Source organism: Phaenicophaeus curvirostris, chromosome 2 (assembly GCF_032191515.1).
Source record: "Phaenicophaeus curvirostris isolate KB17595 chromosome 2, BPBGC_Pcur_1.0, whole genome shotgun sequence".
NCBI lineage: Eukaryota > Metazoa > Chordata > Aves > Cuculiformes > Cuculidae > Phaenicophaeus > Phaenicophaeus curvirostris.
Window position 1 is genome coordinate 52663783 of NC_091393.1, and position 25979 is coordinate 52689761.

The following is a 25979-nucleotide window of genomic DNA, read 5'->3' on the forward strand; positions in this document are numbered from 1 at the left end:
CCTCACCTGGATCAGCAGAGTACTTCAACCAGAATAAAAAGCACCATCAAGAGCAGGACCCTAATTCACCACTACTGCAATTTTGTATCAGCACAAGTTCAATGATTTCAAAGTAATTACACAGATGTAAAACAGGGATAACTGGTGATAAATCAGTCCCAGAGCAAATTCAGAGGAACTCTTCCATGCACATGTACAAATAAAAATATTAAGACAAACCATTACAGGAAGACACAGACAATTACATATAATTGTAAATGACCATTCTACAAGATCCCCGTGTCCAATGATGAAATGGAGCTACACTTGGTTCCTAAATTGTTTAAACATCATTATTACCGTATACACCTGCTTTGGAAATAAAAAAAAAACAACAACAGTAGAGATTTTTGTAATTTAGGGAAGATGGGGACTAAGTAAACAAAATAATACAGTAAATAAAGAATCTGAATTTCAATAGATTCAAGCTGTCCACATTAATTTATTAAAGCAATAAGTTGATTTCCTAGCTCACATGAAAGGCTTCAGAAGGAGAGGGACAAGGATATCTTTTCTGGATACTGATCAAACAACACCTTGCATGAAAAAAATGTAATTGCACACAAAAAATAATTTTAGAAACTTTTCTGGAAGTGCTGGAAAATTTCAAAGTAACACATGAGATATGAGAAAATGAAAATAATTGGTAAGTTTGTTATTCAATTTGTAGGACAGTGAAGCCCCTTTTGTTCCAGCCTTGCCTTTAAAAACCAAACTTGACTTTTTTTTTTTTTAATTAGTGCCAGTTTTAGACCTATGGCATCACTCACCTTAGAATAATAATATGAATGAACACTGAGTTTTTCCTTCCTTTCTCCTGCCTTTTTGCCTCAGAACCATGAACAAAGTGACTGTTGGTGAGAATGAGGGACTTACTGCATAATTTTGAGAGGAGCAGACAGTTGCACTGTGCAAATCTCTCCACTGCTTGTCAGTGCAGTTCAATCCATGACCCAAAACTCCTTTGCTAATTTCAACCTTGGACCTTACTCGAGCAATGAGTACTAATTTTCTGATGTGGGTTTTTTTTTCAACAGGGACAAAAGGATTCCAGGAGATAGCAAGAAGCTCACTTCCACTGCAGAAGTGATCAGACTATTTGAACTCAGTTCTTTCAAAGGTAACATTTTCTCATTATAGAAAAATCTCTGAACATCCCTTTTCAGATCACAACCAAATCATTAGGGCCTGCCACAAAGCCTATTAAAGTCAATGGAAGTCATTCAAATACTTCAAAGGACTTTGGATCCAGACCTTATGTAAAACATCCAGATGCAGCCCAGCAACATCTCTCATTGGAGGGGTAGGCTACTGCCAGAGCCAGTGTGGCAGCTGCGTAGGAGCCGGCGTGGGCAAGAGAGCCTGGTGCCGAGCACCCGACATCTCTGCTGTACCCTGTCAGAGGGGTGTCCTTTGGGCTAGCCTGGGGACCGAGTACCCGTCAGCAGCTGGAATGCATTAGGCAGGCTCCTAGGGCACATTTTTCAGTTTTGTTTCATCCAAAAGGAATTCAGCTTACTCCACGCCTGCTGGGTAATGTGATTCAAAGTATGGTAACAGGGCTCAACAGGGAGAGTCGCTTCTAAAGTCCGCTTCACATACGCACTGAAACGTTGATACAGTCCCACTCCAGCATCAAACCACTGACAGAGCAAGGCCACGTTTCTCTAAAGAAAGGTCCTAAGAGGAATCAAGCAGATTTCCAGAAAATCTGCGTACTTGAGGAGCCGCAGCACAGCAAGTGCCCTGGGGAAGAGTTCAGTGGATAGAGCCAGAACTACGGCTCTTGTTCAGTGGCCATTGCTCAATACTCACCATCTGTACCCAGAACTGATCCTGAGCTGCGTATGTAATAAAGAAAATATGGAGTACTACTGTAAAAAAAAAAAAATTCTAAATTCCCAGACTAAAGTTAAGTAAGATTACTTTCTATGAGAAGCCAGTCCAACTTTCAGAAGTTTCCACAGTTTGGTAATGGAAGATCAATGGCAACACCATGCTTTTTCGGGCTTGCACAGAATTTTCTGTGATTTTTGCATGGTTGACTAAAAGATCGTGGAAGTTCTCAGCATTTCCTATTTATCTTTGAGGTATGTTAATCAGAAATTCAAATTAATGCTCAGTTCTAATACCCACATTTTAAAAAATATCGATTATGTAAAAAAAAAAGAGTTCAGAAAGAAAACAAAATATTCCAGTACTGTCTTTCCCCAAACTGGTTCCAAATCAGTTCCAATTTTTCAAAAATCAGAATTTCAAAATTCCAGCTAAGTTCTTTTCAAAAGGTCAACAGCCAAACACCTGAAAATCTCAACGGACTTTACAGAGACTTAATTTTAGACTAGGTCTACCCTGCTGTAAGGTATTATAAATATTCCACTGATCAGTCAGTCCTTCCCCAAGCTGAAACCACGTTTGGTAAAGTTTACTAAAAGGAAATTTGTGATGAACTAGCGTGTACTGATGTTTAACACTAGAGCAAATGTTAATTATTTTAGTAAAATACATTACTATGTTCTGTACTCTGAGCAATTGCATCCTAATATGGGGAAAACAGCTCCTTTCCTGAGGTATAAAAGCAAATGTGACATAAAAAAGGGACAAATCAGTGTTGTCTTTTCATTTGATAAGTGAATGAAATTAAAACACAATTTCATTATGGCAGTGCTACAGGAAACAAACACACAAAAAAACCACCAGAGCAAAACCAAACTACACACTTAACCTAGTTCTGAAAGGACACATCAAACTAAAAATGACAGTGTTATACCACTATTATTAGCTTTAGAAACAAAGCATTTAGAAGTAATTTCAGTTTTCATTCTGTTACCCTAAATGATGGCATATGTAAAAAGAGCCATACAGAATTGTAGTTTGGAAAAGATTAAGAGATTATTTTAGAAGCAAATCACTCCATAAATAAAGCACAAAAGGGAACACAGCATCATTCAGGAATGGACATCTGTCACCCAAGCAGATACCACATCACACATTCGCAGCTAATTCTGCAAAGTGGAAAAACAAGACTTAAAACAACACATAGAGCCTTACAGGCACTACATTTATTTTTAAATTTCTAGTTACCATAAATATCCAGACACCATCAAGAAGTATAAACATTACATACAGAGGAAATGGTGAGGAATAAACCGAACAAAGAACAGAAGAAAAAAGAAAGTCACATGGAGTTGGAAAATCCAGGCCTATCCTGAAGAGCTCCAGTGCTGCTTTTCTTCTAGTGGGGGAGGGAATGAAGAGGGAAGAGAAGTCACATTCAATGTCATCTTGACAGCGACCTCTTATTCAAAAACTATTATTTTTCCATCTTGAATAAGAGAGAACCAAGTGCTCTTCATAATCACATAAATGACCTACCACTCTCTAAGTGCTCTCTCTTAGACCAACAAAGAGCTACCGGAAGCAGAAAGCATTGCATACTACTCCCCTGTCATCTCAATCCAAATCGTCAGCAGAGTTCAACCTTACCATGAGAGAAACCTTGAAAGGCCAAAAGCTTTAGGAAATACACTTATCAGACTACCCTTCCTCCTCACAGTAATCCTTCCAGAAATTTGAAAAGTTAAAATGATAAAGACACAGGGACAAAAAAAAACCCAAACAAGTTAAAAGGCAGAGAAAGAGAGAAGCATAACAGGACTTTATTTTTATTTTTCATTGGGAAGGAAACCAATACCTTTAAAGTTATGTTTAACAATGGTGGAAGGAAAAATTTCAGTTGTCCTTAGGGGTAGACCGTTCCCTAATGCTGCATTTCAAAAGACACATGCAACTAACTTAACATAAAGGTTCTTATGGCAAGGAACTCCACACTTGCATCTAAACTGACAAAGACTCCCTCCCTCCTCTCCATGGGCATGACGAGAACCTGTCCCTGTAAGGTCAGTGGCAAGGCTAAGGATCTTTAACCCAAAGGAGAGCTGGTTTTAGGTGGTGGTGGTGATGTTTAATTTTCCTTTTTCATGAAAGGATGAGGGGAGAAATCCCATTCATTTAATTGTCTGCAGTTCTTTCCATATAATTAAACAGGGAAAGTACCCAGGGAAAAAAAATGAAAATAGTATCATCTTTTGAAAGACAAAGAAGGGGGAGGGAACCCAGAACTTTTTCAGACTGCTACATAACCAAACACACAAATATCTCCCTGAAATGCTTTGCTGTTACGTCAAAATCCAACTGCAAATCAAATTAGCTCAGTAAAAAAGAAGAATCTGGTGCACTGGGTGACACAGCAAGTTGGACCTCCTGTTAACTCACAGGGTGGAAGCAAGGGGGTAGCTGACATCCCAAATATCCTGCCCATTCTACATGCTCTGCTTTGCTACCGAAATTGTTCCACAACACTCCACAATCCCCTATTCCACCTGTGAAGAACAACACGATGATCATGTATTGTAGGGGGAAAAGAAAGAAAGAAAAAAAACCACCTACTTTTCTCCCCAGTCCCTCGAAGGCTTAGTCAGCAGTGATGAAAGCTTACCTGCACCAGTCAGGTCAGCCTGAAACACTGACTGTGCAAGAACTTCCATTCATCCACCCAAAAAGGTGCAAACCAAATTATTTCCAGCAGCTGGATTTGCTGGAAATTCAAATCCTCTCAAACAGAATGTGTAAACCACAACTGAGAAATAGCATTTGTTGAAATGCTCGGTGCTTACAGGGCTGCAATGCACTCCTTGGAATAACTAAGAGCTGGGGAATATACAAGCACCACGGCAAGCACTGGGATGGCTCAGAACTCTTCAGAAACTGAATCCATAAAATCACCTCTATCATTACCATAAAGCTAAGGGATCAAGTGTACATTATCAGGAGGAGGAACCAACAGGCCATAATGCTTTCTTCTGTTTCTACCAGGAGAGAGTATAATAAGGCACAAAGGAAAAGCAAACACAAGAAAACCCTAGGAGAATCCTTGGATCTGACCTTCTCTCCATATTCTACCTCTGTCATCTTTTTTTTTTCCCCAGCTTCGATAAAATCCTTGCTGTATTGCTGACTGCAGAACACTTACTGAAGAATGCATAATTACATCTCTTTAACCCCTTGCTGTCACAACGTATATATTGTGCTTGGATCTGTTTTATTAATATTCCCCTCCCTCCCCCCTCAAAAAAACCCAATGAAGAGCATTTGTACAGGCTAGCAAGTCCAAAAAATTATTAAAATACTACTAACACGGTACTATTGCCAAAGATTCCAACCCATATAAATTAGACTCTCCATAATATTTCCCTCCTAGCTGCTCTCAAGGATTTCTCCTCACTATGCTTTGTTTCAGACTGATCAAATATACGAACAAAAAAGCCAGTAAAATGCAAGACCACCACCAAAGAAACATTGTAGGCCTAGTAGCTTCTGTTCACAGGCCTTTCCACATGAACCCTGCAGTGTGCAAATGCAGCAAGCCTTTTCACTTCCAGCATTTCAACCCCTACTGTGGAAGAGCTTGAGAACCTCCTCATACATTGGAGACAGCAAGAACCTCTTGTGAATGTCACTCTTCATCCAATGTCCAAAGCAATAAGTAATTCTTAATAAGTAATTTGAAATCTTCATGGTACTGCTATGCAATCTCAGGTACAGTACATTTTGTTTTCAAAAAATCAGGAACTAACATACTCTGAGACAATCTTTCTCATATAAGTCGTAAGTATTTTTGTAGATCCTAACTGCTGATGATAACAGGAGAAGATTCTTTTCAAAAGTGATTAAAAAGTAGTGGCTGTGGTGTTTCAATGGACAGAAGACCCAAACCAATTAGCACAAGAGACCACAGTGGCAGTCGCCTGAAAATGACGGGAAACCACAGAACCCAACCTAAAAAGCCTTAAACTTTCAAAAGACCATAAGCTAATGACGAATAGGGGTTTCCTCCTCCATTTTGTCTGTTTCCAAATAGTTAGAGAAATAGCTGGAGACTAAGGAGTCTGAATACAGATGCTACTTATAAGCATAATACTGGTTTTTAAAGGAATTTTATGTATGGTTTACAAATGTATTGTTTTCAGCAAGGCTTCCACCTGTGCTGAAGAATGCGATTATAGGTCAGCAGAAGGCTGCAAATGTTACCAAGGAGAGTTATATTTGCAAGTCGCTACAGGTCCAACACACACAGCTCTACAGAACAGGTTTACAGACCTTGTCCAAAGAACAAGGCTCACACCAGACATTAATACAGAGGAACAGGGTGACAACTGGGTAGAATGAATATAAGAATCAATTGGCCTAATCCAAAGCTCACTGAAATCCACAAAAAGACTCAATTTTCAAGAAGTCTGAACTGAGTCTTCAACCAATGAGGTGATAGGGAAAAGCAGAAGGAAGTTTACACCCATTTGGGATTTACTGTAGTTGTTGTTCATTGACCGATTAGGAAATAATCATTAGTACACAAGAGATGCTACTGGTGTTTAAGTGAGAGTCTGGATTTTTCTTCTATGTGGTATTTTCCCTTAAACAGCCTCTCTAGTCTTTTCTTCTCATTCCAAATCACTGGTGTCAGAGATTGGTATCAACTACAAATAATCAATATACCGTTTCGACTGCCGTGACAAAATAAGCAGAGCTTTCTCATCTTATAACTTCTATATGTTCTTCTGTATCACGTATTATTATAATTAAAGCTGAAGTGGTTTTACTTAAATTATGTAAATTGCCACAGTGTACGAAGTCAACAGAGGTATGACAACTTACAGCAATGGAAGGCTTAGCCAAAAGATTTAAAAAAGAACAAAGAAAGAGAAACTACTAGGAACTCTGGGAAAACCTGAGGAAGGAATAATTTTAAGTGCACTGAATTCTGCAAATACAGCACTAAGAAGAACATTGAGTACCTAAATAATTAAAGTTTATCCTCTTTATTGAAACAGTCCATGTTTGAGAATTCGTGTGAGTTTTAATGTTTAATTAAGGGATTTAAACAACGTTTTAAGTGAAAACTCCATGCAACCTTAACTATAGACCCACTAGGTCTCCTCCATAATATATTCATGTTGGGAGATCCAGGACCTGGCTTTTACATAAGTCAGTTACTACAAATATACAGTTCAAATATCAGTCACAAGCACATGAAAAATCAATTTACAGGGAGATGAAAAAATAAATGTTCTAGGAGATAGGATATGCTAATGAAAATTAGTGTAGTGTGTTTGCTTTTTGTCCATGTCCAGGTTTTGGTTTCACATGCAGCGACTGCTGAAACATGTTTATTTAGTGATTAAAAAAGAAAAAAGATTAAACAGCAACTTTGAAAAGCCCTGTGCAGATAAAGATACGCCTGTTTTCTTAGCAATTAGTAATTTCTTATTAATAGAATGTAAACTGTTTTGTCCAATTTTCCCAGAATTTGCAGATTTAAGAGGAATGCAGCTTAGTGGATGAAATTCATACTCACAAAAGCAGGAGATGAGAGTAAACCTCTGGTCTAGCCTATTTAACATATGCAGTTGTACAGTGTTGTATCCACACTTCAAGCAAATTTGGCAGAACCTGGGGTACGTGTGTGTTAATATTTAAACAAAATTTTTAAAAAATAATATATATATAAGTTTAAAAAACTTTATGTTTTGTGCCACATTCACCAACGCTAAAACACACTAGCTCCAGGTCAGGCCTGCAGCTGCTGTTGGCCAAGAGCAGAGATGTGCCTCATGCCAGTCTCAGGTAGTCAGGGACCTGGGTTGATTAGCCATCTTCCATCTACTTCAGGGCCTCCGTGAGGTAGGAAACATATTTCACTCAAGTTTTAAAAGCAGTGTTATTTACCAAAGGTGTCTGCAGAAGTCACACCAAATACAGAGCTTTGAGATATGGAGCGCTGAAGACAGACGTGTCAGGGGAGAATAGGGGCTCAGAGACCTGTGCAGAGTCTACAGGTCAGCTAGATAGGTGAAATAAATCTCAACATGTCAGTCCATCACCCAGAAGCTGAAAGCCCATCCCACAAGAGGTACTACTGACATCAACATTATTACACAACATCACTAAAAAACTGACAAAAATTGAGGAACCTTTCCCTTGTCCCAAGATGTCCTTGGAAGCGTTTTGGAGACCAGGATCTGTGATAGACACAGACAAAGTGAGGTGCCAGTAAGCACCCCATAACAACAGATTCATAGTTTAAAAAAAGAGGGGGGAGGGAAGAGCGATTATGAATTCCAGGTCTGCTTGTTAGCCTCCAAGTTTTTAAATAGAGAGACCACTTGTGTTGGCAGGGACAACTGAATCCCTGTATCCACAGCACCTGACTAAACTTGGATATATGCCTCCTTCTAGAGACCAAAATGAAAGCTATATATCAGGGCACTGGAAAAGTGAAACAAAGCCTGCAGCTTCTGTTTTTAACAGTACTTCTACTTGTCTAGACCTATTTCACCGGCTTTCTGTTAAAGCGAAAGACAGTGGGGGTAAATACCGTGCCCCTGCGACTGTTCTAGATCTTTTGGCTCCCGGTCCCGCAGCCACAAGGTGCCTCTTTGTTGAAGGCTGCCAAAAACCTGCTACATGAGCAGACAGTGGGGTAACAAGACTACGGGCAAAAAAGAAGATGGGCACACAAATTAAAATGCAAGACCAAAATACCTCCTCTACTCAAACCCTTCACAACCTACCAAGGCTCTTGTGTGCTGACTTCAGCACCTACTTCAATTAAATGACAAGAACAGACTCATCTGCACTGCTCTGTAGAATGCTTAAAAAAAAAGCAGAATTCTTCAAAACCGTTAAAAAAAAAATGGAAAAAAGCCTTTTTAAAACACGTTAAATAGAATCATACAATATTTTGGGTTGGAAGGGAACTTAAAGATCATCCAGTTCCATCCCCCTGCTATGGGCAGGGACAACTCCCATCAGATCAGGCTGCCCAAGGCACCGTCCAACCTGGCTTTGGACATCTCCAGGGATGGGGAATCCAGTGCCTTACCACCCTCATAGTGAAGAAATTCTTCCTTATGTCTAGTCTAAATCTGCCCCTCTGCAGTTTATACCCATTGCCCCTAGTCTTATCACTACAAGCCTTTGTAAACAGTCCCTCCCCAGATTTCTTGCAGTCCCTTCAGGTACTGAAAGGTCACTATGAAGTTTCCTCAGAGCCTTCTTTTCTCCAGGCTCAACAACCCAAACTCTCTCAGCCTGTCCTCATATGGAAGGTGCTCCAGCCCTCAGATCATCCTTATAGCCCTCCTCTGGACCTGTTCCAACAGCTCCACATCCTTTTTATTTTGATGATTCCAGAACTGGACAGAATACTCCAGATGAGGTCTCACAAGAGAGGAATACAGGGGCGGAATCACCTCTCTTGGGAGCAGCCAGAACGGCTCAAGGCTTCCCTCCAAGTATTTGAAGGCACAATCAAGGAGAGAAAGGGTTAAGCCCTGAAAAATAAAAGAGCAACCGAGCAAATCCGACTGCATGTTTGAAAGAGCCTATAAAATGTTACAAGCAAAACAGGAAAGCTCGTGTTAATAATGCATAAACCAGAGGATAGGGGGGAAAGCCACCCATTTAATGGAATAATGCTTTTATTCTCGCAGTTAAAGTGAAATAAACCCTGACTATGAATCCAGTAAGGCCACGCAGAGGTGCAGTTTTCAAACATTTTGTTGCGGGGAGGGGACAGTTGTGTCCCCGCTCCGGAGCTCGGGCATCACCGCCCCGTCACCATGGCGACGCTAACAGTGCGCCCGACTTCAAAGACAAAGATGTAATTTCAGACTTCCAGCAGCCAGAGGGAGCGGTGGGAGCTCCCTGCCCGGGCGGCCTCAGCAACGAAAGCCCTTCGTGAAAAAAGCAGGGATGCTTGCGAGATGGGTTCAGTGGAGAAAACACTTGCAGGAAAGGGGGAAGCTCGGTTTCGAGTGTTGCCACTGTGCGGGTATCACCAATAAAGCCTGGAAGTGGTGAAGGAAACACAGACTACACGCTTAGCTCACACACCACTGTCTCGTCACTGCGCTCTTGTTAAGTGTGACAGAAATAACCACTTTGAAACCAACCTGTGCTGCCCAGGAAGCCACGAATTCAAGTACGGATGCATTTTGGATTTTTAATCCGCTTCACCAAGTCTTCGGGAGGGAGTGCAATTGTTCTCCAGGTGACATGTTCCCCACAGTGTCACAGCCATGTGACAAAACCAAGATAAAAATAATATCCCCCCTACGGCTGGGTTACCCTGTGAACCCCTTAGAGAGGACACAGAGGAGCAGTAGAAAACGACAGATGCTTGAACAACCCAACACATAATCTAAATGGCATTACATCCATAACTCAGTCATTATTTAGTCTGAAGGAAAACTAACCCTGTTCTGCAGAAACAGAGATACTTTGCTTGCCTCCGGCCAGGCCATTAAGTACCACGAGCTTTTGTTTCCTCATCATAAAGGCACCTCCCCACCTGACAGAGACCAGAAGTGTTCAGAGACGTAAACCCCAGATACAGCACTACAAGAGACACTAGTTAGCCACCAAACATGAACAAATCACCCATGCACGCTCTTCAGCCTAAGTCTACCTGTCAGCTGGTTGGGCCATGGGCATTGTCAGGTGAGCAGCAAGCACACATCATCACACTGTGTTCCTGAACCACGTTCTCCCAAATCAAGATTCATTCAGTGTGATCCAGCACTTGCTGTCAGGTTTTGTCACTCGCCCCAGTAAGACCGGGAGGTACATCCTGTTCACAAGGATGTCTGGATCCTGTGCATGACCCTGAACCAACAACCCTATACTGAGCTTGAGGGAGTATTAGCTACCCAACCTACATTTGTTTCGTCATCAGTGTACGAGTTCTGTGGGCTAGAAAATTCAGTTTTTGGCAAAACTGAGTCCATGTCACCTAAACAAAGCATACAAGAAGCATGAGTCTGTGAGAAATTCAAGTATACACAGAAGGGTATACAGAATGTCTTAGATTGCTGGAAAAGTAATAATTTTAGAAGCTAAAAACTAAAGAACGAGGTTGAGCTTTTTGTTGTTTGGTTTCTCTTTTAAATAAACATTTTTTTTAAAACCCTTTGCAGAACTGATCACATGTTTTGTTTCCAAGTTACATTTTTCATGGATGTGGGTGGTGGGGAAAAAAAGACATCAGTCTATAGGTCCTTTAATCTGTAGTTTCATTGCACGCTATGTGACAAAAGACAGTTCTTGGTCTGCGTGGCTAGCTGACTACAGCCTTCTGATCACATCTCCATGGAAAGGGAGGTCAAGTGATCGACATACAGGAGGGAAAAGTTTGTTTTCTTGGCAAAAATAAGGTAAAGGATTGACAGGATTAACTTTGACCTGACTTGCGTTACTGGGAATATAGGCAGTAAAAGCAGGCACTAGAAATCACTGGTTCAAACCGGCAAAAACCAAAGAGCTAAAATGTTTGCAAGTGTACGTGAGGTATGTGTATGGGTGTGTTTCTCAGCATTTCATAGGGTCTGATCTGACCTCTGTTCCTATGCAGAAGAGAAAGACAGCTCTGTAGGTAGCCGGAATAGCCCCTCTCATGCTGAGCATCTGAATGGTCTAAGCATCTAAGTGGTCTAAGCATCTGAATAACCCTCTGGCCAGAAGCAGCCAAAGACTTCCAGAGCCAAAAAAATTCCTGTACTTCGTTTTACCTCAGAATACGAACAAAAAGGCTGTTACTGTGATTTCCAACGGGGCAAAATGTCTAACGAGCCATGCGAGAGGAATCAGCAGTCATTTAAGAGCACCAGTGGTGTGTACATATGATCTTCCTAAGTCTTCTTTAAAGGCACAAGCAAAACAAAGGAAAGGAATTAAAATGGAGAGAAAATGGACTATGAGAGAATCCAAATCAAGCCACAACTATGAGATGTTACTTACTAAAAAAAACAAAACCCAAACACAGATTCTAAAATTTTACAGCCATGCTTCAATAAATCCTGAAGAAAATTGCACTAAACAACTTGACTTTTTTTCCTACTTTCATGTAGGCATCTAATGATACAACAAACAGGATGGAAAAGATTAGGTTTTTATGAAGCTTTCATTAAGCCCTATTATTAAAATCTTGACATGGTCTGTAAATTAAATAAGGGAAAGAGATGATCTGGAGTTTTTCCTTCTAACTCCACTGCAGTATCATACAAAAAACTAGTAAGGTTTTCAGTTCACTATGGAAGTCTAAAATCAAAAGATAACAGTTTCAATTAAGTTATATTCCATTCACTAGGACACGTCTGTACCTAATACATACACCGCTCTATCTACTTACATAATCTTGCTAAGGTATTCTGATTTTAACAATTAGGTTTAAAAGACTCAGATCATTCTCAGCTTATCAATTTCCACACTTTTCAAAAACAAGCACTGGCCATTGTAAAGTTTGCAGTTTAAGAAACAAAAATAATAATGCTTAGATTCCTTTCATTGTCATCTGTGCAAAATGCATTGGCAAAATTAATCATCTGTGATACTATAAATGTGTACCTTATGCTATGGCATGAAACAAGCTTTGTTCTTTTAACTAGATCCACTACTATGTATTCAGCAAACCTTACTAAAGCTTACTAATGAATAATGTATTACTACACGCAAATATATAAATACGAACTGTTATGTATACTTATCTCTATATTACTTCCCCAAATGATAACTTCAGTATGATGATGGAAGATAAACTATTAAACTAATTTCCCCTTTTAAAGGGGAGGGGGGGGGCATCCCCAAACCCAACACCATACATTCAATTATAAATCCATGCCACTTAAATATGATGTGAAATAAATGACCCAGAATAGCATATTTTCCTATACTAATGCAATTATTCAAACGTTCTTCAAAATTCAGGTCCTAATTCTGATTTAACACAATAAGTCTCATTTCACGGGTTGAAGTGATTAAAAGGGTCATGTGCAATTGTCTGCATGTAAGGAAAAAGGATCAAAAGCCTAAACACTGGGAACTGAAAGTAGCCTTTTGCTGATCTTACCAGCTTTTCTATTGTGATTTCAGCACACTACGCTGCTTCACATCCCAAAATTATAGTGCTAATTCAAACAGGACCCTCTTTATAGAGCCCTGTGGGAGCAGAACTGTGTTTAGAATTGTGTGGGAAATGGCACAGAATAATCTACATGACGTTAAGGGAAACTGATGCAGCGAGTTTAAGCGTAGTGCCTTCCAAAGACAAACGCAGAAACCTCCCCTCATTTAACGAGACCGTGTATGTGTGTATATATATATTTTTAAAGGTAAATGGATAATGGAAGCCTATTTACATGTAAAATACTTCAGAGGTACTTCTCACATACAGCACGATAGAGCACAGTGCATCTAAGAAGTATGGCTGGAGAAAAGGAAGGAAGATTTCAGAGGCTTAAGAACGGCATGACCTCAGGTTTCAAGAAAACACATTTCAGAGAAATTTAAAAACCTGTTTCAAGCTTCAGAAAAATAAAGCAAAACATGAATAGTCTCACATGCTACAGGACTGACTTTCCTAGGATTCCAATGTAGTACTACAGAACAAATACATTACAAACACTTCCCATTTGCACTATGATGGTACCTAAAACCCCCAGCAATTATGGACACAGCATAAACACTCAGACAAAGCACTGTGAAAACTGGCCTCATCTTAACAGTATTGACCGTGACTGCACAGACATCTGCTTGCACAGAGGCAGCAAGCTGACCAGGACCTCTCAGAAGTCAGCTCCACATGAAAGGCTAGTAACTATTTTTTTTTTTTTTAACATGAAAGTGGCAACAATAGCACCAGGAGCCAACAAATTCCCAGCAAACAGGAATGGATGGGAGAAGAAAAAGAAAAGGCATCTACTGCTAGGCTTCAAATGTTGCTGACCAAAATGAGCTACTGTGTTTAGTCAAGGTTATGAAGCTGAGGTCACACTTCACAATGGTTGGTGAGCACAAGCAAAGGAGTCATTCTGGAAAAAAAATATTCCTATCTTAGAGGAATACTTGTGGTAAAAATAAAGGAAAAAGAAAACATTTGCAGTGTCTCAGGTACTTCCTGAAATGGTATTCAAGTGAGTAATACTCTTTTGTCTTACTTTCTGCGTCGTAATCCCAATGTTCACACAGGCATGAACAAAGACACGCACCAGTGAATATATTAAGCTTTGGAATTTATAGTATGCTATCAACTCGGAATTTACAAATAACCAAGCAGCCAAGACAGGCATGTTTTTCCACACACATATTGTGTAAAATGTTCAAAAATTAAAAATATTCTCCAAATCAAAAACCCCTACTATTTTAGAGTTAGATTCTCAAATGCAAAACCTAAAGGAAATTTAGGACTTGGAAATTCAGGCACATTTAAAGGACAGCTAGTGAAGTTACTGTCCCTGCAGCAGGCACACTGGAGCTACGTATGCAGAGGCACCCGCTACTATAGTTTACAGCCTTGCATATTAAAGTAACCTTGGTGGCTTTCAGCTTGCTTCTCATTTCGAGCTGCAAGCTTTGGCTGTGCAACTGCCACAAGCGCAGTTCAGCCGCCTCAGCTACGGGAGCAGCAGCCTCTAGGGGAGGGAACAACTCAGAGAGGGGGTGTAAAATGCTTCAAACATCCAAATTCAATCTAGTTTCTTTCATTCTTGATTCGACACCAGTACTGTCGTGGTATTTGGAAGGATAAAGTACATTGATGCAATTCCTTATGGATTCAAGTAACATTGCAGGAAAAAAGCTACTAATACTTTAATATTCCACTTAGGACAACACTGGCCTATTTAAACACAAGTTTTTGCAACTTTAACCACTACTGGGATCTCTAATCCCTTAGCATGCTTCCCACATAGGTTTATGTAGATGTCTTTTAGATGTCTACATTTTCTTAGATCCTAAATTAGAAATTTTGTTATTACAAGAATATTGTAAACACTGTAAAGGAAAATGGAAAAGGTGATGGAAGAGCCAAGTATCTTTTTTACAGTACTTAGTGAAATTAGGTTTTATACTTCAATAACAATCTAACGCTGTTTTTTAAATAAATATGATCCTTCTAACAAGCAAAATCAAGCAATCCTGTAAAGCAAAACCCACAAATAAATAACAGGACCTCCTCCACACTTTACAATTTTTCATTTTAGTAGCAAGAATACTTAATTCAAGAATCAACAGTATTGGCTTCAATGTTTCAATTTAATCCTAGATGGATGACATATGCCCAGAGCTGTTCTACACTACTTTAATTGTACTTTTCAACCAAAACATGACTTAAACTGAATGTACACGTTCACTCTTGGACAAGCAATTGGTTTGATCAACTACACTAAATCCTGTCTCCACGAAGTCAAACGTAGAACATGCATAAACACTGTCTGGGCTAAGATTTTCAATGACACACAGAAAGTTTAAGCTTATCCCCCGGAAAACGTCATCGATTTCGGTGGTGCTGCAGTGGCTCGCACTGGATTTGACCCACTATTCTAACAGGCACTGGGACACAAAGAGGAGGCCATGTACAGAATCTACATGTACACCAGAACCAAAAATAGAGCATGTTTTATCCTCAGAAACACACTGCAATACATGCATTTGGTATGTCTACACATACGCATTGTGCGAAACTTGTTCCAGCCACAGGTTTATTACATGGAATGGTGAGAAGAAGAATAAAAAAAAATATAGCTAGCGACTGCACTTGATCTAGAATTATAACAACCTGGAAAAAATAGCAACTTTTTCCAACTCTACACATAATGGCTAGGAAAAGCCTTTGAGAAAGCTTAGTCACTTCTTTGCAACTTGAAGCTTTTTTCTTTTTATCTCAGGCTTAAACAAAGTTCAGTGGGGCATCAAACTGCCTCAGTTTTAAATTACAGTCTGTACTTTAAAATAGAATGCATGCACCACATGTTCCTGAAGCTAGAGGGTGGGAGTGTTATTCACTGAAAATTGAAGGCTTGTTGAGTCAATAATCTTCTTTCACAGAGTAACAATTTTCAGCTAAAATTTCTTGACCCAAACAAAGGAAAACAAGATCATTCAGTAATTTTACAACATTGCAGAAAAAAAGAAAAGAAAGTTGGAAAGCAGCACACCAATCTTACCCAAATGTAAAAACAAAGGAAAATTTAATTCACAGATACTATATGCTCACACTTCCTTCTTGTTCATGGTTTTAACATACTTCCAAACAGTTATTTTCAGATGGAGACATGAATAGAAGTGAATAACTACAGGGCAGAACTACTATCATTTACTACACATGCATCTATTAGCTGGCAACTGCATTTGCCTCTGAAGAATGACCAAGAATCCATTTCCCAAGAACCCATTTCCACATAATTTTTTCCCTCCTCCATTTTTTTTCTCCTTTCTCAAATCAGAAACAATATTCTGCATTTTTAAAATATCAGTTAAATTTAGGTCAAGCTTTCTAGTTTCCTTACCTGCAAAAACTCCAACAAGGATTACAAGAAAAAAAGAAGGTTCCTGCACTCTCTCTTCTTTGTACTGCTTTGTCCTTACCAGAAGTGGTACAGTGGTAATTAATATTTACGTAGTGCCCCCAGCTCTGATCATGATTACCACTTACTGGACTAAGCTCTGTATAAATGTCACCAGAGTCCCTCATCCATCATCAGTTTAACCTCTGAGAAAAGAAGAGGAACGTGTGGCTAACTCTCAACCACAGTTTCTCAAGTAATGCTGGAACTGTTTTACTGGTCTATTAAGACATCAGCCTTTAAAGGCATTTGTTCAGGGAGCACTTTTGCTTGAGATGATTTTCCAAGCTACTTCATAGTCTAGAGGTGAGACAAGGAATGTGGATTCTCAAACCATCCCATATATTTTCCTCACAGCCTGCCCCTATCAAGATGCATCAGAAATTATGTTGTTCATGAGCCAAGTATATCTATTCTTGCATTTAGTTCACTACTAGTTCTCAACAGAGATCCTCTAAAATCTAATTTAGTACCCCCTCCTTCTACAAGGAAAAAGGTGTGCCGACCAGAGAAATGACTGACCAGCACTCAAAACACTCTTTAGAGGCTCGTTAAAATGAGACAAAACAGAACTGTGAAGCAGTTAATAAAATCAGGAAGGGATTGCTGATGTACTGTTTTCCACAGTACCAAGCATAATGAAACAAAGCAACTACCATCTTAAAAAGTTTATCTGTCCAAACAACAGTACATATTATTTAAGACCTACCCGACGCTGAAGCGCACACAGCTATACATGGTGTACAACCACAATCAAACTTTTCAGGTCACAGCACTGCACAAGAAAGAAGCAGCATTCTACACCATTGTTTGCCACTGTTTTGTTTTGCGTAGAAATTACTCCATGAAAAGACCCACTGAATAAGTGATGTAATGGAGTTAATCCATTGAGTTAGAATTCCGAGCGGCCTAGTAAAGCATCAATTCCCTCAGTTCCAGATACAACTTTCCACCTTCAACACTGCATGACCTCCACAAGCCACCTTCCCCATGGCTTCCAACCGTGCATGCTCACACTTCAGGGCTTGCACCCACTGTCTCAGGGTGTAAACTGGCAGAAAACTTACCTCACAAAAACAAATGAACTGTATGTCTTCTGTCTGTTTGGGGCTCTGTGACTGTTGTAGGGCCTGACTACGAACAGTGCTGTGCCACCGTGTCTCAGCTGACAGGATGAAGCATTTTAAGCCCTTCCAGCAAGATCACAGAGTCTTCTAGGATGTGACTAAATTCAAAGCTGCTGCTGTCCCCTGTTCTATCACACATTCTGATTTCCTATCACCTGGCACGCTGTGTGAGACGGACCACAGCAGTACTGCACCAGCCCTGGCTTACAATGGCTCAAATAGCTGCAGGACTTCACCTATAGGTTGCAACAAGAACAAATTAGCAGAAACGCATGTTTCGAAAGCAAACCAATGTTAGGTAGGCCATTCGACCTCACACCTCAAACACATACTTGACCCTAGGCGAAAAAGGACCTTACTAAAACAAACCAAAGTAACAGCAAAACCACCAGAGCCTATCTGAAATTACTTTCAAACTCATGCCAATAAAAAAGAAAAAAGTCACTTATGTTTTCTGCTCTTCAGTCTATCAACACAATCCAATGGGAACATTTACAAAATTACTCATTAAAGACAAAATAAAGGATTAGTCTTCACAGACACACACAGCCTACTGCTGACACAAGCTCCTTTACTGCAACAACAAATTTGCAGATATATCATTTGGAAGCTTTTTCCTCTAAGTCTGCTCTAGCTTTCTCACAATAGCAGAAATGTGTATTTTGCTATTATCCCTTAAGTCTCGATAAATATATTCTGTAGTAGCTGTTCTCCAGACAATTTCATTCAGTCCTCTCTTCCTTTATTCCGCTACTCTAATAGGGAACAGTTTCTGTTTATGACTTCCTTTCCTTCACAGAGTACCTAACTCCCATGTTTTCTCAAAAGACTGAGATTTCCTTCTAATTGTGACCCCAACAAAAGTGCTCGGAGCACTATTCTGTGCAACTTCTCATTTGGACTCTCAGTGACTCCACATGGTCAGAGACCCACAGGTCAAACCCTCCAGATATCAGGGCAGTTAGAAAGGAAAGCAAGCATTGTATAGAATCTGACAGGCCATTAGAAGTAGCTAATAAAGCCATATTTTGTTTGTAGCCATTTGTTACCAACCCACATTACAAATTTGTCTGCTTTGAACTTTATGGGAACATTCATGCCAGGACTTTTATATACAATGTGTGAAGGAAACGGAACAACTATTGAGCTGTTTAGCTGTGCTCACTGTGACACAAACCTGCTGAAAAAACTCCCCCAAAGGATGACATAAGCCAGCATTCAGTGCTGCAGAAAGTGGCCAGCTCCTCTTCAAACCCATCAAAGGCAAACTCTTTTTTCAAAGCCACATCAGAGAACACCATTCACCATTTAGTATTACACCTCTTTTGTTGTTTTTAGACGCTTGTACAAGCCTGCTACGTAGCCGTTGTGATTCTACACGAGGCCCTTAAAAAATAAAAAAGTAACAGGCAAATTGTATAAATACCAGAATACCATGAAAATAACATAAGCAAATTGTATTAAAAGCATAAAACCACTGCTATCATTTCAAGCTTCGCTATACAAAGATGACTTACTGACTACCCTCAAGAACAGCATTATCTTGAGAACAAGCTGAAGAATCCATATCTAGCATCCCAAAATGACACTTTAACTAGGAATACTATGCAAGGGATAGCGATAACAGGTTTTCATAGGAAGTCCAAAACCAAATACAGAACGCTGCCGCTCCAGGAGGAAAAAAACCCCAAAAAACATGTTTATATGGGCATGGCATCCATACCCCAAACAGAGTTACATTAAAGCATTTATCATGTTCACTGTTGTTTGAATATATGGATTGTGCTTAATTTCTAAGACATTTTTCTTTGAAGTAAAATGATGGGAAATTTGCTTGTGTTACCAAAAAAAGCATTGTTGCCACATACAAAGGGTTGCAGTTGGTTTTAGATTTGAAAAAGAAAACAAAAAAAACCCCTAAACTAAAACCTCAAACCAAAACAAAACCACAAAAATTTAATACCTCCCATTCCCCTCCATATCCAAACAGCAGGGGCTTGCTCTCTGGTTTTCAGTAATCAAATGTCTCAGTAACAGCATTTGGGACCAACTTAAGAGTTTAAACTATGTGGCCAAAATGGTTAACATTCACTGTTAATACTACCACTTACTCATTCCTGGAATAATAATGAGCTACTAAATATACCAAACACTCAGGGACACAGATAATACCCAATACCCCGCTTAGATATCATGATGATGGAGGTAGGACACAGCATGGATTAAAAGTAGGACAACTGTTTAAGAGAAACCACAGACGAATTAGTAGAAGATTAGTTGATAAATAACTTCACTACTCTCTACCCTAATAAACACATGGAAGAAAATGGAAGGTAATAAGTACTTTTTAATACTGTTGCTTTTTAAAGTAGGTTGTTGTTGCCAAAACAGTTCAATGTCCACAGTAGCTACTGTTTCTAAGGTAATTGCCAGCATTCACCTTTAAGACCTGCAGAGAAATTAGTCTTTTTAAAAAAATACTTCTTGAAAAAACTGTCAAACTAATATTAGTTCAAACCAAATGGATATCTCTTATCACACCATTTTCCATAGCTTCTTCTGAGACATGCATATCTGAAATGTCATGTGAAGAATTTGTGGCACACATACTCTCCTAGATGCCAAGGACATAACTTTAAAATGCTATGAAGATGTTTATTGCCCTATTTTTAGTGGTTGACAATAGTGCCGTGTGCCAGAGGTAAAATATACAACGTACTACCAGATTTCACAAATACGTTTGGTGTCTTGATAAGGTAAACTCTTCGGAGAGATCCCCCTGCTAACTGGAAATGACTACAGATGCAGTGAACTGCAGGAAATATTCCATATGTTTATGATACATTATTCCAAGCAAGAGGTCACATAGTTTATAAACAGTTTTCATCATTTAAGCCAAATACACTCAAGCTGGTTTAAATTCATGCTGTCTTACCACCAACGAACAAGGAAATCCCCAAACCATGAAGGGCACAGAGACAAGGCCAAGGAGTACTTTGTCCATTACAGTGAAATAAGACCTTCAAAAACGCAAGCAGCTACAGTGTCTTTGCAAAGTATATTAATTTGTGCTGTTTCCCCAACAGCAAAATGCACACAGCTCAGAAAATCTAAGAAATGTTAGTCCAGAGTAATCTCCTAACTGAAAAATCAGCCTAGCCCAAGTATCACTGTCATTCCCATTTCTACACTTACATGGTAAAAGACAGTCACAGAATTAACACAACGAACTCACTACTGATGCTCCAGGTAGGAGCAAATAACACCTGTGGCAGTATTCTAAGCTGTAAATCTACTGAAAACCTCTGAAAAGGCCACAGAAAAAAAGTTTCTTCCTCACCAGATTTTGTGAAAGTACGTAATTAAAAAATCAATCCATTTCCTCTATGCAAATACACATGTCCACAAGTACAAAACCTGCATGTGCGTAAATAGTGCTACTTTGAACCAGAACAAATCTAAGTTAAGACCACTCATATACAAGATGTCTGTTCTCACCATATTTTTAAAGACGATTAAAACCTCATTTAATATTTCTTCCTTCAATATTTCTCATCTGCTCATCCTAGATGCAATGAAATCCTACGTAAAGTACTTTCATTTTAAAATACGGAAACAAATGTTAGTTTCTTACTGGTAAGCTCGATGGTCTTTCTTGCTGGATTAGATTCAAGTCTTCATGGTTAGGCTTTCCTGGGGCCATAGGGGGTTGAGATCTGGTTCCATAGCCTTCCTGAGACATGTCCTGCAACAACAGTTGTAACAGAATTATTAACCTGACTCAGTAATTACAATTAAATCTGCATCACAAAAGGATGACAGTACAACAGCTATGCACTGATGGTTTCATCAGAAGTTTTTACTAGTGAAACTTTCTTGATGGAAATATCAAACCCACACAGGTTCTACTATTACCTCTGCTGTTCGTAAAGACATCCAAGCTTAGAGCGACACGCTGACAAGCAGCACTGGGAGACAGAGAAATACACAAAACCAAACCTGCTAAACAAACAACCTCTTTTTACTGTAAAAGAGTAGCAAGCACAAAGTGGTCAAAACATTGACCTACTCCGAGATGTATTCTCAAGCGTTTTGATGAAATACTGAGCCAGATGGAAGACTGACTTGAAAGTAAGACTGTAATCACGCTGTGTAATCAGACTCCTGTAACAACTCTGGATTTACCATCACTGCTACTGGCACAACTTTCAAACAGGTTGTAGCACACAACGCATTCACTGCATCTGCTGGAGGCACATTGTGTCTGACGGATTAGAAGGAAAGTGCATTTCATCAAAAGCAGCTCCAAAGCCTGTACCAGCAACCTGGGGATTTTCCTCCCTGTGCAAGCCCAAGCAGCCTTAGGTAATGGCCCAACACAACACCCACCACACAGGAGCAGGGGGAGCATCGAAACAATCTCCCAGCTGCCATCCCACATCTCACAACACAGGCTTACTTCACACATACAGATACTTGTCCATTGCAAAGCCTCAGAATCAGGCTTCATATTGGCCACTATCACAGCTTTTACACTAAATTCTTCAAGGAAAACAACAGAAAGTGCAATACCTACTTCGGCATGTGTAACTGGCTGGGCAAGTTGGAGAACCAGTTTCCAACTGCTAGAAAAGATATTGCACCTTAGAAGTTTTTCTCCAGTGTTTCTGAATGGTTTCATTCTCCCCTCCCCCTGCCAAGTTTACTATCAGTCCCATGTGCTTCATCCACCTATCCACTTTCAGTCTGGACACATACCTGAAAACATGCATGTGCTCCCGGCATGAAGGGGCAGGGAAGCTGTCCTCTGCCCTACCGCACCACAGCCCGAACGTCACCTTGCTGCTGCTTAGGAAGGGCTGTTCTGACAGCCGAGTGTCCTTACCAGCAGAGTTATTGTCCCCACACAGGCACCGGGAGGCAGCGGGTCTGCAGAGCAGGGAACTTTTCCGTCTCTATTTTAGCTCTGCTCTTGACAGAGGGGAATTTGTTAACAACCGTACTGTTTCCATTCAGCCCCTTCCATCAGTTTGGACTCTCCCGAATTATTTTAAGGGATGCAGAAAATACAACAGGGCTAATAAAACCAACCACAGAAAACCCGATATGATGTAAACCTAGCAATAAACGATCCTATCTGTAAGCCGGTGCCAAGTAAAATCAAGAAACACTTAAAAGGCCAGCACTTCAATGTGGTTACCAGCAGAGGGTAACAATTAGGCTTAAGGGTGACAAAGGCTGATGGCTGAATGATTATTATCCCCTGTGACCCCCCGCGCTCCCCCCCGCCCAGATTTCCACTTGTCACACAGCTCTCCTGCTGCGCTCACCAGCAGGTTCCTGTGGATTAACAGTGAGGTTTAAAATCAACAAATGGCACAAGGCCTCCATTCAGCAGCCTTCACCCCAGTACAAAGGAGTAGAAAGGTGCAGGACAGCTTCACAATAGGCAAACAAATGAGCAAACCTCTGCTTTCCTTTTTATTTCAAAATGCGCATGCACACACACACTCAGGCACATGCACATGAGGGGTTATGTAGGCATCTGTAATAAACCAAGCAACCCCAGATTTCAACTTCTAGTTCTGTGCTTGACTCTCTTCTTCCTAATTGTTAAAAAAACCCACACCAACTAAGAACCACTTGTTAAAACAACAATAACAACAACACACACAGAAATACCAAGAGTGGTGAAAAAAGGATAAATGGAATATTTAATTTAGGAGACATCATTTTAGAAGCACAATTGTTCTGTTTTCCAAACAGATACTACAGGATTTTGCTGGGAAGCAAAACATGCTTTATATTTTGAAAAATCAAGAGCCCTCAATTCCAAAAAAATACCCAGCATGTTTTTTTCCCATATTTGCAAGATTTTAACCTTGCTTCCTACTGAAATTTCCAGTGGGGCTAGAGGGTGAGTGGGAAAAGACAGCAGGCATTCTCACGAGAAATAACACATGTTGAATGGAATTAGCTTTTACCTGTGTATTTGAAGACTATCTATGAAATGTCTTTACACACACTGAAAAGCACATTTAAAAACCCCAGATATGACACCTTTTGTCTTTTTAAATGCACCTTTTTCATAGTTCTTTCCTTTCCGACTGTGGAAATCTCAAATTTTCTTGCTCATCTCTAAATGAGGTTTGGAAATAAATACTGCAGACATCCATGTTTGCTATGATACTCGTGCACTGCAAATGGGACTGAGATCACATACTCCCTTCTTGTATTCTCAGTAAAGCCATTCAGATACTTGGGTCACTCTAAACTTGGAAAGCGGCTCTTGAGAAGTGAAGAATCAGTTTGCGCTGAGTAAGTTGCAGGCACGGGAATCTCCCAGACGAAATATGCATGGGGCTGTGTGTATTATTTTATGTGTTTATACATACGCATTGCCCAATAAAAACAGTCCATTTATAGAGTAAACATAATGACAATTAAATAATAGCATATTTCACTAACAGTCTGGCTTCATAACCAAAATAATGCTTAGTATCATTTTCAATGAAAAACAGAGGATAGAAAATCCCTACTGCCTTCCTTCAGTTTTGCATTAGGAAATTCTGTTCACACTACAGAACAGATCAAACAGATTGAGAGACAAAGGAGAACTAAGGACAGAAGTGTTAGGGTAAATTGTCCATCACTTAAGAAATGCATTGAATTGGCTAATTCTCACTTTCAGTTCTGAAAGGTCATTTAACTTTCTAGCATCTAGGAATGGATTAATTGGGGACTGAACACAGGGAAAGTAAGGGGAAGAGGAACATGTTATCATGGGTTGTGCCACTGTCATGGCTGAAAAGTCCTCCATTGATATCAGGGCTCAATCTTCTCCCGGGATCCCTTATTTTTTTCTTTTGACTCCCAGTATTTTATTCATCAATGACATCAGTTTTCAAAGCAAAGCTTATGATTTTTTATGAATCATAGAAATTCCTTCCACCCATAGAAGAGGAGCATGTGTGTGAAAGAGAAATCCAGACTTTTATAAACAGAAGGCTACAAGTTTCCACTCGGAACTTCCAAACTTGGCACAAACCCAATCATATCATAGCTGTTATAGCACAAACTGTCAACAAAGTAGTAAAGTAACTAAAAGCGGGGTTTCCCCCATTAGACTTTAGAAAAAACACTAGGACAAAAAATCTGCAAGTCATAAACGTATACTCAAAATAGCTGCAGTTTAGACTTTTTAGTCTTTTCACAAAACACGTATACTGTGTAACAGATAAACAACAAAAAAGAAGGGACTATGTCTACATATACACCCTAAAACCTATGTATTGGGTAAGCTGTTCAGAAATCAATCCATATGCAATTCTTATATTTGGATAGCAATAATAACAACCACCAATTGTTTATCATCCACAGAGCCAGGACGAGTTATTTACCTCCAGTTCACACACACTTCTAGCTTGTTCTCCAGATTGTGGTATATGGAGCTCAAGATTTGCGTAGGCTGAGGAGTAAACGAGGAAACAGAATATTTTCTTCCCTCTTATTAATCTTACAGACTTTTAAAGTCTCTAATTCTGGTGCAGGATTTCACTAACACAGAGCTTTAAAGTGACCAAGTGAGCCAATGTACCGGTGTGCAGGAAAAGTCTAAGTCTCCTTGTTCCTACCTTCCCTAGTTCTTGCAGTTGGACACACACTCCCTTAGTTTGTGTTAGTGGTCTTCATTAGACCACTTTGTGAGATGATGTATCTTAAAACTTACCAGACGAGTAACCCCTTTTTCCCCCAGCTTTATCATGATTACTGAGCAGAGCTGGCCTTGGGAAGGGCTAAAATCTTTCTATACCTACGTGTTCTCTGCAAACCTGAATGAATATAGTTCTGATAATGTTTGAAACCACGCAGATAAAATGCACATTTGTTGTAAGTTCTATCAAAGAAGATAAGATCTAATTATTTATTAGTTTAAATTCTTTTTAATGGAAAATTAAAGGATAGGGAAAACATTAATGTTTGGAGGAAACCACATTTAAAGAAAGGCTGGGTGAGAAATATTCAGACTTCATCCACTTCTGCTACTGCAGCAAATTTCAGAGGGATAGCATGACCACCCAGGAAGATAAGTACCATGATGGTTAAACAGAAGGAAAATAATTTATAGAAAATAATATACTAGACTTCAGTTTGAAAAGCTCACTAAAAACTATTTTGGCTCACGTTCTTGATTCCATTGGTTGATCCTTAGAAGACTTCACATGCAACAGTTATGTGACAACAGCAAAACTGAAAGCCAATGTTACTTCCCCCCCTCAAGACCACTTGAGAATGGAAGCTAGGACCCACAACAGCAGCCAAGAGGAGTGCACAGCCCTACACTACAAGATTATTT

The 25979-nt window shown here is 39.7% G+C and overlaps 1 protein-coding gene across 8 annotated transcripts in view; it reads right to left on the minus strand.

The window, feature by feature from the left end:
• ARID1B (AT-rich interaction domain 1B) overlaps window positions 1-25979 on the minus strand; it is a 336986-nt gene that overhangs the window by 212588 nt on the left and 98419 nt on the right. For all 8 annotated transcript variants that reach the window (XM_069852077.1, XM_069852076.1, XM_069852071.1 and 5 more), the window contains exon 4: window positions 21258-21368. In XM_069852077.1, the coding sequence (XP_069708178.1) occupies window positions 21258-21368 (111 nt within the window). The remainder of the gene's footprint in view (window positions 1-21257; window positions 21369-25979) is intronic.